We start from the raw sequence: 15,494 nt of genomic DNA, 5'->3' as shown, positions 1-15,494 counted from the left end.
TAAAGCCTTTGACAAGGTCCCTCATGGCAGACTGGTACAAAAGATGGAGTCACACGGGATCAGAGGTCAGCTGGCAAAATGGATACAGAACTGGCTCGGTCATAGAAGTCAGAGGGTAGCAGTGGAAGGGTGCTTTTCTGAATGGAGGGCTGTGACCAGTGGTGTTCCACAGAGATCAGTGCTGGGACCTTTGCTGTTTGTAGTATATATAAATGATTTGGAAAAAAATTTAGCTGGTCTGATTAGTAAGTTTGTGGACGATACAAAGGTTGGTGGAGTTGCGGATAGTGATGAGGATTGTCAGAGGATACAGCAGGATATAGATCGGTTGGAGACTTGGGCGGAGAAATGGCAGATGGAGTTTAATCCGGACAAATGTGAGGTAATGCATTTTGGAAGATCTAATACAGGTGGGAAGTATACAGTAAATGGCAGAACCCTTAGGAGTATTGACAGGCAGAGAGATCTGGGCGTACAGGTCCACAGGTCACTGAAAGTGGCAACACAGGTGGATAAGGTAGTGAAGAAGGCATACAGCATGCTTGCCTTCATCGGTTGGGGCATAGAGTATAAAAATTGGCAAGTCATGCTGCAGCTGTACAGAACCTTAGTTAGGCCACACTTAGAATATTGCGTGCAATTCTGGTCGCCACACTACCAGAAGGACGTGGAGGCTTTGAAGAGGGTACAGAAGAGGTTTACCAGGATGTTGCCTGGTCGAGAGGGCATTAGCTGTGAGGAGAGGTTGGATAAACTCGGATTGTTTTCACTGGAACGACGGAGGTGGAGAGGCAACATGATAGAGGTTTACAAAGTTATGAGTGGCATGGACAGAGTGGATAGTCAGAAGCTTTTTCCCAGGGTGGAAGAGTCAGTTACTAGGGGACATAGGTTTAAGGTGCGAGGGGCAAAGTTTAGAGGGGATGTGCGAGGCAAGTTCTTTACACAGAGGGTGGTGAGTGCCTGGAACTTGCTGCCGGGGGAGGTGGTGGAAGCAGGTACGATAGCGACGTTTAAGAGGCATCTTGACAAATACATGAATAGGATGGGAATAGAGGGATATGGTCCCCGGAAGTGCAGAAGGTTTTAGTTTAGACAGGCATCAAGATCGGCGCAGGCTTTGAGGGCCGAATGGCCTGTTCCTGTGCTGTGCTGTTCTTTGTTCTTTGTTTGTTAACTCTGCTTCTCTCTCCACAGATGCTGCCAGACCTGCCGAGTATTTCCAGCATTTCTTGTTTTTATAACTTTTATCTACTAATGTCCAATGTTCCTTGCTAACCATGATAAAGATCTTTGCTGGATAATTTTCTTTTTTGGTTTTGCTTTATAATTGTTGAAATTGAATTTTCATTAGCAATACCGAAAGTGGAATGAATGTTGGGATTCTGGACATCTTTGGTTTTGAGAACTTCAAGAAGAACTCCTTTGAACAACTATGCATCAACATTGCCAATGAACAGATCCAATTTTACTTCAACCAACACATCTTCGCTCTTGAACAGGTAGACACAATTAGAAGGTGGTGCAAAGTCTCCAAAGCTACAGTATAAAGAGTTTTTTCTTTTATTTTCCTCATCATAAAAACAGGATATTTCCTATATGTGAGATATATTTTAAAGAGCCCCAGACCTATCCAGACACCTGAATTTTTGCTTCAATAGCCCAGTGGTCTGCTCATTAATGTTTGCTTGTGGCCCCATGGCTGTGATTGTACCTGAGCTGTTCACGTATGGTGGGGTTGCGGAGGATGTTACGAACCAAGAATGCAGCCGGGCAGTTCTTGTCCTTAAGCATCCATTGCCGTATGTTCCTGCAAGGTAGAACAGTGAGGGGGGGGGGGGCGCGGTGCGGGTTGTTGATAAGCACTGTCATAGCTGACTACGAAAATAGTACAAACTTGCATGATCCTTCTGCACTGTTCACATATCATGACATCAGTGCAGCATTTGATGTGGTCAAAAATACCATCTTCGTCCAATGCCTTTCCCTCATTGTCCTACACAGTGATGCTGCCCTCACTTGGTTCCAGTCTTACCTATCCAATCGTAGCCAGAGTATCACCTGCTATGACTTCTCTTCCCACACCCACACCATTACTTCTGGAGTCCCCTGAGGATCTGTCCTTGGTCCCTTTCTCTTATCAACGTGCTGTCTTCCTCAGATATGAGATCAGCTTCCACATGTACACTAACGACATCCAGCTCTACCTCTACACTGCCTCTTTTGACTCTTTCACTGCCTTTGTGTTGTGAAACTGCTTGTCCAATAACCGCTTCCTACAGTTAAACATTGGGAAGACTGAAACAATATCTGGAGTCCACTATCAAAGATTTTATAGCAGAGCACTTGGAGAACAGTGGTAGAATCGGGCAGAGTCAGCATGCATTTACGAAAGGGAAATCATGCTTGACAAATCTACTGGAATTCTTCGAGGATGTAACTAGTAGAGTTGATGAGGGGGAGCCAGTGGATGTGGTTTATTTGGACTTTCAGAAGGCTTTCTACAAAGTCCCACCTAAGAGATTAGCATGTAAAATTAAAGCGAATGGGTTTGGGGGTAGTGTGTTGCAATGGATAGAAAATTGGTTGGCAGACAGGAAACAAAGAGTTGGAATAAACGGGTCATTTTCCAAATGGTAGGCAGTGACTAGTGGGGTACCGCAGGGATCGGTGCTAGGATCCCAGCTATTCACAATATATATTAATGATTTAGATGGGGGAACTAAATGTAATATCTCCAAATTTGCAGATGACACAAAACTGGGTGGGAGGGTGAGTTGTGAGGAGGATGCAGAGAGGCTTCAGGGTGATTTGGACAAGTTGAGTGATTGGGCTAATGCATGGCAGATGCAGTATAATGTGGATAAATATGAGGTTATCTACTTTGGTAGCAAAAGCAGGAAGGCAGATTATTATCTGAATGGCTATAAACTGAGAGAGGGGAATCTGCAACGAGACCTGGGTGTTCTCGTACACCAGTCACTGAAGGTAAGCATGCAGGTGCAACAGGCAGTAAAAAGGGCAAATGGTATGTTGGCCTTCATAGCAAGAGGATTTGAGTATAGGAGCAGGGATGTCTTGCTGCAATTATACAGGGCCTCGGTGAGGCCACACCTGGAATATTGTGTGAGGTTTTTGTCTCCTTATCTGAGGAAGGATGTTCTTGTGATAGAGGGAGTGCAGCAAAGGTTTACAAGACTGATTCCTGGGATGGCGGGACTGACGTATGAGGAGAGATTGAGTCGGTTAGGATTATATTCGCTGGAGTTCAGAAGAATGAGGGGGGATCTCATAGAAACCTATAAAATTCTAACAGGACTTGACAGGGTAGAGGCAGGAAGGATGTTCCCGATGGTGGGAGAGTCCAGAACCAGGGGTCATAGTCTAAGGATATGGGGTAAACCTTTCAGGACTGAGATGAGGAGAAATTTCTTCACCCAGAGAGATGTGAGCCTGTGGAATTCGCTACCACAGAAAGCAGTTGAGGCCAAAACATTGTATGTTTTCAAAAAGGAGTTAGATATAGCTCTTGGGGCGAAAAGGATCAAAGGATATCGGGGGAAAGCGGGAACAGGTTACTGAGTTGGATGATCTGCCATGATCATGATGAATGGTGGAGCAGGCTCGAAGGGCCGAATGGTCTACTCCTGCTATTTTCTATGTTTCTAATATCATCCCTGGTCCTGCCACAACTCCGTACCCTTGCCACTGACTCCATTTCCCTCCCTGACCAATGTCTCAAGCTGAGCCAGCCAGCTAGCTTACAGTCTCAGCATCTAAGCTAATGTTCATATGTCATAACCTCTCCATAGTTTAAAAAAAAAATTCATTCCACCTTTTAACATTTCTCCCCTCTGTCTCTGCCTCAGCCCATCTGTCACTGAAACCTTCTTCCTTCCCATTGACACCTCCAGAGTAAACTATTCCAATACTCTCCTAGCTGGCTTCTCATTCTCCATTCTTGCAAACTTTATCTCATCCAAAACTCTGCTGCCTGTATCTTCCCCAACACTAATTCTGCTCACCTATCCTTACTGATCTACATTGGCTTCCAGTTCCCCAATGCCTCACATTTAAAATTATCATCCTCCGGTCTAAATTTCTTCATTGCCTTTCTCCTTCCTATCTCGGTAACTGAATGCCACAAGATGATAAGTTCTTTAATGCTGAGATATATGTAAACTGCTCTAAAAATTCCAGAGGATATTTGTAATAACCTAAGCTGAAATGGTCAGCTGCAGTGCTGAAACTTCACTGAGCACTGAGATTGGAATTCCTGCCACCAGAATGGAATCTCGCTAAAAATTAGGATGGACAGCAGTACAATAATAAGTCTGCCACTGTCCCATTTTTTGTAAATGCCAGTGGGGCAGTAGTGATGTGAAAATTGCTTCCAAGATTTTACTTATATAGGTGGCTTACATTTTTTTTTGTCGTTTCCTTTGAAATCCAGTTATTTAACAAGTTTGAATCGTTGTAGAAATATGCATTAGTTCAGGAAAATATGGGCATAATACAAGTACTGTTATAGCATTATAATGTGAAAACAAGTTTGTCTTTACAGAAATTATGAGTTCTTTCTTGAAACAAGCAGATCATTGTTTTTATTTGTTCATGTGATGTGGCCGTTGCTGGTAAGGTCAGCATTTATTGCTAATTCCTAACTGCCCTTGAGAAGGTTGTGGTGAGCCACCTTCTTGAACTGCTGCAGTCCATGTGGCATAGGTATGCCCACGGTGCTGTTCAGGAATGAGTTCCAGGATTTTGACCCGGCAACAATGAAAGAACTGCGATATATTTCCAAGTCAGGATGGTGTGAAACTTGAAGGGGAACATCGCAGGTGGTGGTGTTTCCACGCGTCTGCTGCCCTTGTTCTTCTTGGTAGAGGTCGCAGGTTTGGAAGGTGCTGTTGAAGGACCCTTGACGAGTTGCTGCAGTCGATCTTTTTGAAGGTAAACAGCTGCCACTGTGTGCCTTGATGGAGGGGGTGAATGTTTAATGTGTTGAATGGGCTGCCAATCAAGCGGGCTGCTTTGTCCTGAGTGGTGTCAAGCTTCTTGAGTGTTGTTGGAGCCGTACTCTTCCAGGCAAGTGGGCAGTATTCCATCACGCTCCTGACTTGTGCCTTATAGATGGTGGATATGCTTTGGGGAATGAGAAGTTAGAATTTCCAGCCTCTGGCCTGCTCTTGTAGCCACATTATTGATATCACCGTGCAATTAAGTTTCTGGTCAAAGGTGACTGCCCAGGATGTTGATGCTGGGGGATTTAGCAATGGTAATGCCATTGAATGTCAACGGGAGATGGTTAGATTCTCTCGTTTGAGATGGTCATTGCCTGGCACTTGTGTGGCACGAATGTTACTTGCCACTTATCAGCCCAAGCCTAAATATTGTCCAGGTCTAGCTGCATGTGGGCACGGACTGCTTCAGCATCTGAGGAGCTGCACATGGTACTGAACACTGTGGAATCATAAGCGGACATCCCTACTTCTAAGCTGATGATGACAGGAAGGACATTAATGAAGCAACTGAAGATGGTTAGACCTAGGACACTACCTTGAGGAACTCCTGTAGCGATGTCCTGGGGCTGAGATGATTGACCTCCAACAACCACAACCATCTTTTTTTGTGCTATGATTCCAACCTGTGGAGAGTTTCCCCCTGATACCCATTGACTTCACTTTTACTAAATCTTATTGATGCCACACTCAGTTAAATGCTTCCTTGATGTCAAGGGCAGTCATTTTCACCTTATTCTGGAATTCAGCTCTTTTATTGATGTTTAGATCAAGGCTGTAAAAAGGTCTGGAGCCGAGTGGCACTAGCGGAACCCAAACTGAGCATCAGTGAGCAGATTATTCGAGAGTAATTGCCGCATGATAACACAGTCAACGTCACCGTTCAACACTTTGCCAATGATTGAGATATACTGATGCGGCAGTAATTGGCTGGATTGAATTTGTCCTGCGTTTTATGGACAGGACATACCTGGACAATTTACCACATTATTGGGTAGATGCCAGTGTTGTAGCTGTATTGGAACAGCTTGGCTAGGGGCACACTATTGCTGGAGCACAAGTCTTCAGTACTACTGCCAAGATGTTGTCAGGGCCCATAACTTTTGCTGTAGGCTGTACGTTCAGTTGCTCTTGATATAGTGTGGAGTGAGTCAAATTGGCTGAAGACTCACATCTCTGATAACTGGGAACATAGAGGAGGCCAAGATGGATCATCTACTCGTCACTTCTGGTTGAAGGTGGTTGCAAATGCTTCATTCAGTCTTGTCTTTTGCATGGCCTGCTGGGCTGCCCCATCATTGAGATGGGAATGTTTGTGGAGCCTCCTCCTCCCATTAGTTGTTGAATTCACGACTAGATGTGGCAGGACTTCAGAGCTTTGACCTGATCCCTTGGTTGTGGAATCACTTAACATGCTGCTTCTGCTGTTTAACAGGTGTATAGTCCTGTGTTGTAGCTTCACCAGGTTGGCACCTCATTTTTAGGTCTGCCTGGGGATGCTCTCCTACACTCTTCATTGCACCAGTGTTGGACCTTAGCTTGATGGTAATGGTAGAGTGAGGGATATGCTGGGCCATGAGGTTACAAATTGTAGTTTGAATATCATTCTGATACTATTGATGGTGCACAGCGCCTCATGCATGTCCAATTTGAGCTGCTAGATCTGTTCTGAATCTATCCCATTTAGGACAGTGTTAGTGCCACACAACACGATGGATGGTGTCCTCAGTGTGAGGTCAGGACTTAATCCCCACAAGGACTGTGTAGTGGTCACTCCTGCCAATACTGTCATGGGTAGATGCATCTGTGACAAGTAGATTGGTGAGGACAAAGTCAAGAAGGTTTTCCCTCTTGTTGGTTCTCTCAGCATTTGCTGCACGCCCAGTCTGGCAGATACATCCTTCAGGACTCGGCTAGCTTGGTCAATAGTGCTGCTACTGAGTTACTCTTAGTGATGGACATTGAAGTCCCCCACCCATGCCCTTGCCACCCTCAGTACTTCTTCCAAGTGGTGTTCAACATGGAGGAGTACTGATTCATCACTTGAGGGAGGACAGTAGATTGTAATCAGTAGGAAGTTTCCTTGCCCATGTTTGAGCTGATGCCATGAGATCTCATGGGGTCTGGAGTCAATGTTGAGGACTCCTAGGGCCACATCCTCCTGACTGGATACCACTGTGCCACCATCTCTGGTGAGTCTATCCTACCAGTGGGACCGGACATACCCAGAGATGGTGATGGAGGAGTCTCAACATAGGCTGAAAGTCACACTCACGGAATCATACCAATGTCAGGCTGTTGCTTGACTAGTCTGTGGGACAGCTCTCCAAATTTTGGTACAAGCTGTTATACTTCAGAAAGCCAGTTGCTGAAGGATAGAACTGGAGCCAATGTTTACACACTTCAGTATTTATTTACATGGTTACACATTACAAGTATACACCTCCTGACCCAACAACCACAGTTTCAGTCTGTATCTAATTATAGGGATTCAAGTGAATTATCTGTTAATGTCCACCACCTCCACACAGTTAAACACAGTTAATGTACAATGAACAGATTCCCTTCTCTGTCTTCAAATCCAGAGTTAATATGCACAACCAGAGATAGGCACCAACATGTTGCACCATGGGCATTTGACAAAATTATTGACTCAGCTACGGACATGGGAGCAATTAATCTGTATATAAAGTGTATATCCATCCTAATGCCATCAAAACACCATCTGATTTAAAACACATTTCTCCCTATAAATAAAGTAGCTAAGCATACAAATGTCAATGGAGAGCAGCACAACTGTTTTAGCTAGCTGGCAAGCAAAGCAGTATGCAATGCTATTGCGAATTACTTTTGTTGACAGAATAGAGCTAGCATGTAGCCAGCCAGCTAAACCATAATGTGATAAAAACCAGGACTCTGACATGCAGGGAGGTTGCCTTGTAACATGAGGTGCCCTCCCTGCAGGCTTGGTGGGGAGGGGTTTCCCTGTTCTATGGGCAATTTGGCCCATGGAGGATCCCCACTGGGAACCAATTCAGCCCCCTGGGACTCCCCCTCCCCCAGGCCTGCAAGACCACCTCCCAGCCCCACCCCTCACCGGGCCTTCCCGACTGACCCCGGCAACCCCATCTCACCTACCTCTTTTCTGGTGTTCCCACTTTGGGCCTGGGGTCTGAGGCCTCTGCAGTATCGGCAGTCACCACTGCTCCCAGTGGCGCTGCTGATATTGCTGAGCTGCCGACTCTCTGATTGACCAGCAGCCCATGGACATGGGATTCCCATCTTTAAAAGGGACAGGGAACCCGTCTCCGGAAACATAGATATCAAAAGACCGGAGGATCGCTCCGGGAGCGTGCAAAAAGGCAGAGGTGGGATTCCCCCTGCCTTTTCGGCCAGGAGCCCTGTCTCCAGCACAAAAATCCAGCCCTAAGATTTTCTTATCCTGTGAATATGTGACCAAAAAAGCTGAAAAGATTTTCAAGATTACTTTTCCAGCTGTGGGAGAGTGCACTCTAACATCTGTATCATCCAGTCACTCTTGAAAACCCCTAACAACTAGTCTTATAAGGCTTTTGACTTGTAAGTCCCATGTGCAAACACTTTTTCAGCACAAATCCACCTACGTGACTAAGCTGGTTGCCCCTTATCTGATACTTCAGAATAAACTCCAAGCTCTCTCCAACTATCTAATTTCCTTTGTTTTGCCTCTCTTATTAGTTTGTCCTCAAGTTTATTGGCTGCTGCCAAAACTTTGCAATCATGAGGACTTCTGCTTCGAGTTCTGTTCTGAGACTGTTCTGTGGCCTTCATTTCATTGTGTAATCTATTCAAGCTATGACCTCTACTTGCACTTTGATGTCTGTCAGGACTACTACTGCGAGATCTCCCTCTTGCAATATCGGAGGGCCTTTCTCCAGTATATGATCTTTTTCTGACACGAATCACTTCCAGACCCACTATCAGTACTTGCACTGTGCTTTCTTACCCTAAAAACTTTCACCCCTTTCTGCCAGTCCATGGACCTCACTCCTTGGCCACCATCGTGAACATTCAACAAATATTTAAACTTGCCAGTAGCTTTTCCTGCACCTCCCACAACCAACCTGACAAGGGAAGTTCATTCAAAAAATTCACTCCAGATGGTTGGGGGATATAGTCCCCATCAATTAGTGTATGGCCGAAATCCCAAATTGTCTTCTGTGTTGTACGATAGTCCTCCTGCTTTAGAAGGGACTACAATTAGTTCCATTTGTTTCTGCTCATCCTCTGGGCAATTGGCCTTTGCACATGATAGCTGTGCCATATGTGTGATGATCACTCACATTATCACTATTCAGCCCTTGATCTGCCATATTCAGTTTCTCAGGACCTTAATCACAATAAACATGAGCACTTGAGGTACAAGCTGTCTCATTTACATCTGTCAGCTGCTAAGAGTCTGAAATTTTGTAATTCTGATTAATCACGAGGCATAAACCCTAATCATTTGATCGCCATGTTTAATCAGTATTGTATTATTCTCACAACCTGGTAGCTTACCAGGGCCTTTCCATTCCCTATGACCCTCCCTTTTATAATACATCAAATCTCGTGAATTAAATTTTGTTTCGGATGGTCTTAAATGATGCCTCAGCACTCTCTGAATCTTCTCTGAGACGTCAGCCTTGATGAAAGCCCATCTCTCCAGCATTCAAATGAGCAGAAACAAATCGAACCAACTGTAGTACCTTCTAAAGCAGGAGGACTATCGTACAGCACAGAAGACAATTTGGGATTTCGGCCATACACTAATTGATGGGGACTATATCCCGCAACCATCTGGAGGGAATTCTTTGAATGAACTTCCCTTGTCAGGTTGGTTGTCATCTTGCAGTCTGGTTGATCAGCTAATATTTTATGCAGCATTTCATTGCTCACCGCATGATTCATTTCATTGCTGAAAGAACTTTCAGCTGCGGTATTCATGACCATGATGTTCATGTTTTCACAGATGTCTCTGAACTCATCATTGGTAAATTCTCCTCTATTATCAGTCAGAACCTTCGCTGGTGCCCTCTGTCTGGTCCTTATCGATTTCTCCATGACTTTGTCTATAATAACCCCTTTGTCCTTACTAAGTATTATTGGAGAAAGACTAAATCTGGTTGCCAAGACTAAAAAATGTAGAATCAAAATATCTTTGTCTTTATCTCATACCTTTAGATCCATGGCAACTACCTTGTTAAAGTCACGTGCTAATAGTAGGCCTACAATAGGAAGTGGCGGTGTCCTCCAGTACCTTTTTTTAATATTGATTTCACACTTCTCACTAAACTCTTGCTGCATTCTTCAGCAGGATTTTTAATCTTTGACAAGTACACATGAACACAAGAAATAGGAGCAGAAGTAGACCATATGGCCCATCAAGCCTGCTCTGCCATTCAATACAATAATGGCTGATCTTGGGCTTCAATTCCACTTTCCTGCCTGCTCCCCATATCCGTTGATTCCCTGCGAGACCAAAAATCGATCTATCCCAGCCTTAAATGTATTCAATGATGGAGCATCCACAACCCTCTGGGATAGAGCATTCCAAATATTCACAACCCTTTGAGTGAAGTAATTTCTCCTTATCTCAGTCCTGAATGATTGACCCCTTATCCTGAGATTGTGTCCCCGTGTTCTAGGTTCCCTGACCAGTGGGACCAATCTCTCAGCTTCTACCCTATCAAGCCCTTTCAGAATCTTGTATGTCTCAATTAGATCAGCTCTCATTCTTCTAAACTCCGGAGAATATCGGCCCAATTTATTCAGCCTCTCATCATAGGACAACCCTCTAATCCCAGGGACCAATTTAGTAAATCTTCGCTGCATGTCTCCAGTGCAAGTATATCCTTTCTTAATGTGGAGACCAAAACTGCACACAGTATTCCAGGTGCGGTCTCACCAAAGCCCTGTACAATTTTAGTAAGACTTCTTTATTCCTGTACTCCAATCCCTTTGCAATAAAGGTCAACATGTCATCTGCCTGCCTAATAGTCTGCTGCAACTGCATGTTAACTTTGTGCGTTCCTTGTACATGTACCCCCAAGTCTCCCTGAACATCAGCACTAACCAGTTTCACACCTTATAAAAAATATTCTGCTTTTCTATTTTTACAACCAAAGTGAACAACTTCACATTTCCCTACATTATACTCCATTTGCCATCTTGTTGCCCACTCACTTAACCTGCATTCTCTCTACATCCTCCCCGCAGTTTAACTTTCCACTGAGCTATCAGCAAACCTAGAAACATTACTCTGTCTCTTCATCCAAGTCATTAATATAGAGTGTAAATAGCCGAGGCCCCAGCACTGATCCTTGCGGCACTCCACTGCCTGCCAACTTGAAAATGCCCCACTCTCTGCTTCCTGTCTGTTAATCAACTCTCTATCCATGCTAATATATTACCCCCAATACCATGAGCCCTTATCTTACTGATTAATCTTTTATGTGGCTTATCGAATACCTTTTGGAAAATCCAGGTATACTACATCTACTGGTTCCCCTTTATCTACCCTACTAGTTACATCCTCAAAAAGCTCTAATAAATTTGTCAAACAGGATCTCCCTTTAGTAAAATCATGCTGACTTGTTCTGATCATACTATGCTTTTCCAAGTGCAATGTTAAGACTTCCTTAATAATAGTTTCCAGCATCTTCCCAACGACATGTTAGGCTAACTGGCCTGTAGTTCCCAGTTTCCTCTCTACCTCCTTTCTTGAAAAGCGGCATAACATTTACCAACTTCCAGTCTGATGGGACCATTCCTGAATCTAAGGAATTGTGGAAAATCATAGCCAGCGCATCCACTATCTCTGCAGCTTTGTCTCTTAGAACCCTAGGATGTAGGCCAGCTGGTCCCAGGGACTTGTCAGATTTTAGTCCCTCAAGTTTCTCCAATACTTTTTCTTGACTAATATCAATATCTTTAATTTCCTCACTCTTTTTTAGCCCCTACGTCACTGCCTATTTCTGGTATGGAACTTGTGTCTTCTACTGTGAAGACAGAAATTTTGTTTTTTGTTCAATGCCTCTGCCATTTCCTCATTCACCATGATGATTTCTCCTGTCTCTGCCTCTAAGGGACCAACGTCTACTTTAGCTACTCTCTTCCTTTTTATGTACTTATAAAAGCAAGGGTGAGCAAATTATCTATGTGACTTTAAGGTTTACTCCACAGCATAGATATGTCACTAGAGACTACATCAGTACTTAAAAAATGTCTTACTCCAGCTATTTTACATGGAATTACAACACTCTTTGGTTACCTCATTGTGTTGTCATCACCAAACCTAAAGCAAGTAGTACTTTTATATTTCTTAACCTTGTGTTGATCCTACTTAGTGAATGAAGATAGCATTTCAACCAATTTGTTCCACGTAGTATCGAAGTACAGGCACCATCTAACACTGTACAGTTAAAGGAGTCTGTGACTCACCTATTCATCAAAGGACTAAAACTCTGTGTGATGTATAATTTATTTGGATTCATCATTATTTCCATTCTCTTCCTCAGAATTCTCTTCATCATGTGTCATTTTGAGGACCCTGCCTCTTTACTTTGGGCTATTCATCGAATAATGACACTTCACGTCGCACCTGAAGCACCTATTAATTGTTCATTGAATCCCAGGAATGCCCATTCGCCTATTAGTGCTGTTCTAATACTGCCAATCATGGATGAGCTGGACTAACAGCCAACAAAAACGGAACTCAGTGATGTCATTGATTCTCTAGCCAGTGGAAAAGCCCCTGGAAAGGATGGCATTACTCTTGAAATAATCAAGAGTGCCAAGCCTGCTATACTCTCAGCACTCCATGAACTGCTTTGCCTGTGCTGGGATGAGGGAGCAGTACCACAGGACATGCGCGATGCCAATATCATCCCCCTCTGTAAGAACAAGGGTGACTGCGGTGACTGCAACAACTACTGTGGAATCTCCCTGCTCAACATAATGGGGAAGGTCTTCGCTTGAGTCATTTTAAGCAGACTCCAGAAGCTGGCTGAGCGCGTCTACCCTGAGACACAGTGTGGCTTTCGAGCAGAGAGATCCACCATTAACATGCTGTTCTCCCTTCGCCAGCTACATGAGAAATGCCACAAACAACAGATGCCCCTCTACGTTGCTTTCATAGATCTCACCAAAGCTTTTGACTTCGTCAGCAGACGTGGTCTCTTCAGACTACTGAAAAAGATAGGATGTCCACCAAAGCTACTAAGTATCATCACCTCATTCCATGACAATATGAAAGGTACAATTCAGCCTCATCAGACCCCTTTCCTATCCTGAGTGGTGTGAAACAGGGCTGTGTTCTCACACCTACACTGTTTGGTTTTCTCACACCTACACTTCTCCCCGCTGCTCTCACATGCGTTCAAGTCTTCAGAAGAAGGAATTTTCCTCCACGCAAGATCAGGTGGCAGGCTGTTCAACCTTGCCCATCTAAGAGCGAAGACCAAAGTATGGAAAGTCCTCATCAGGGAACTCCTCTTTGCTGACGATGCTGCATTAACATCCCACACAGAAGAGTGTCTGCAGAGACTCATGGACAGGATCGCGGTTGCCTGCAACGAATTTGGCCTAACTATCAGCCTCAAGAAAACGAACATCATGGGACAGGACGTCCGAAATGCTCCATCCATCAATATCGACGACCATGCTCTGGAAGTGGTTCAAGAGTTCACCTACCTAGGCTCAACTATCACCAGCAACCTGTCTCTCGATGTAGAAATGAACAAGCGCATGGGAAAGGCGTCTGCTGCTATGTCCAGACTGGCCAAAAGAGTGTGGGAAAATGGCGCACTGACACAGAACACAAAAGTCCAAGTGTTTCAAGCCTGTGTCCTCAGTACCTTGCTCGATGGCAGCAAGGCCTAGACAATGTATGTCAGCCAAGAGCGACGTCTCAACTCATTCCACCTTCGCTGACTCCGGAGAATCCTTGGCATCAGGTGGCAGGACCGTATCTCCAACGCAGAAGTCCTCGAGGTGGCCAACATCCCCAGCATATGCACCCTACTGAGCCAGCGGCGCTCGAGATGGCTTGGCCATATGAGCCGCATGGAAGATGGCAGGATCCCCAAGGACGCATTGTACAGCGAGCTCATCACTGGTATCAGACCCACTGGCCGTCCATGTCTCCACTTTAAAGACGTCTGCAAACGCGACATGAAGTCCTGTGACATTGACCACAAGACGTGGGAATCAGTTGCCAGTGATCGCCAGAGCTGGCGGACAGCCATAAAGGCGGGGCTAAAGAGTGGCAAGTCAAAGAGACTTAGCAGTTGGCAGGAAAAAAGACAGAAGCGCAAGGAGAGAGCCAACTGGGTAACAGCCCCAACAACCAATTTTATCTGCAGCCCCTGTGGAAAAGTCTGTCACTCTAGAATTGGCCTTTATAGCCACTCTAGGTGCTGCTCCACAAACCACAGACCACCTCTAGGCGCTTACCCATTGTTTCTTGAGACAAGGAGGCCAAAGAATACTGCCTTCTGCTGTATTAACCAAATCTGCTAATGGTGCTTCGATCTTCATTTTGCCTGTCTTTAATTCATCCATTGTATTGGCGCTTACATCCAGAATTTGGACCATTCTGCAAATTGGCAATCATTGAGTCATCTATTCTTTGTCTCACCATTTGTTCCATGCAGGCTGAAGGAAATTCCTGCTTTCCTAGGAATTCTTTCAAGGGAGCAAACATCTGATTAAACAGGGTCTCCCTCTCCAAGAGCTGAATACAATTAGAACCAGTAGCCTGTCCATATGAGATACCTTAGCATAATCCAACAATTTAAAAGCTAGTACTGATCCAGGAATCCCCAAATTGAATTTTGTCAATCTTTTGTACAATCTCTTCACGTCCATGACACACTCTTCCATGGAATGAGGATCTGTTTTCCGAAATCTATAAAAATGTCAGACCATGCCTCATTAGCATTTAGTAGATCATCTTTCTTGTAAATTTCATCCAAGAACTCTTAATAGAAGGTTTAGATCTTCATCACTATCCAACTGATGGGCATCCAGCTCACAAAATGCTTTGCATCTGACCTCTTGTGGGAGGTGACAATGCCAAGATGGAACCTTGTTTCCTGTGGTTGGGATGTTATCCATGTCTGCATATCCACTTTGTTCTTCCACTGTTCATATGGTTTAGAGTCCGGGAACATCAGAGAGTATTCATAACCCAACTATTTACACCTGTTTTCTGCCATGTTCCACAACAACTACTGGGATTGTAGTTTCCTGTCTGAATTTTTTTTTTCTTAGCTTCCAACCTTCACCTTTAGGCAACCGTGTTATACTTCAGAAAGCCAGTTGGTGAAGGATAGAACTGGAGCCAATCTGTTTACACTTGTATATTTGTTTGGAGAGTTACATATTACAAGCACACGCTTCCTAACCCAACAATCAGCATTTCACTCTGTCAATTTATAGGGATTCAGATGA

At 44.4% G+C, this 15,494-nt stretch overlaps 1 protein-coding gene across 6 annotated transcripts in view; it reads left to right on the top strand.

The window, feature by feature from the left end:
• The window catches only part of myo3b (myosin IIIB), a 756,411-nt gene that overhangs the window by 295,643 nt on the left and 445,274 nt on the right, over positions 1-15,494 (top strand). For all 6 annotated transcript variants that reach the window (XM_068035378.1, XM_068035376.1, XM_068035375.1 and 3 more), the window contains exon 19: positions 1,355-1,502. In XM_068035378.1, the coding sequence (XP_067891479.1) occupies positions 1,355-1,502 (148 nt within the window). The remainder of the gene's footprint in view (positions 1-1,354; positions 1,503-15,494) is intronic.

Source organism: Heterodontus francisci, chromosome 7, assembly GCF_036365525.1.
Source record: "Heterodontus francisci isolate sHetFra1 chromosome 7, sHetFra1.hap1, whole genome shotgun sequence".
NCBI classification, from domain to species: Eukaryota; Metazoa; Chordata; class Chondrichthyes; order Heterodontiformes; family Heterodontidae; genus Heterodontus; species Heterodontus francisci.
The sequence above is the reverse complement of the archived record's forward strand: the minus strand, read 5'-3'. Positions and strand labels throughout refer to the sequence as shown.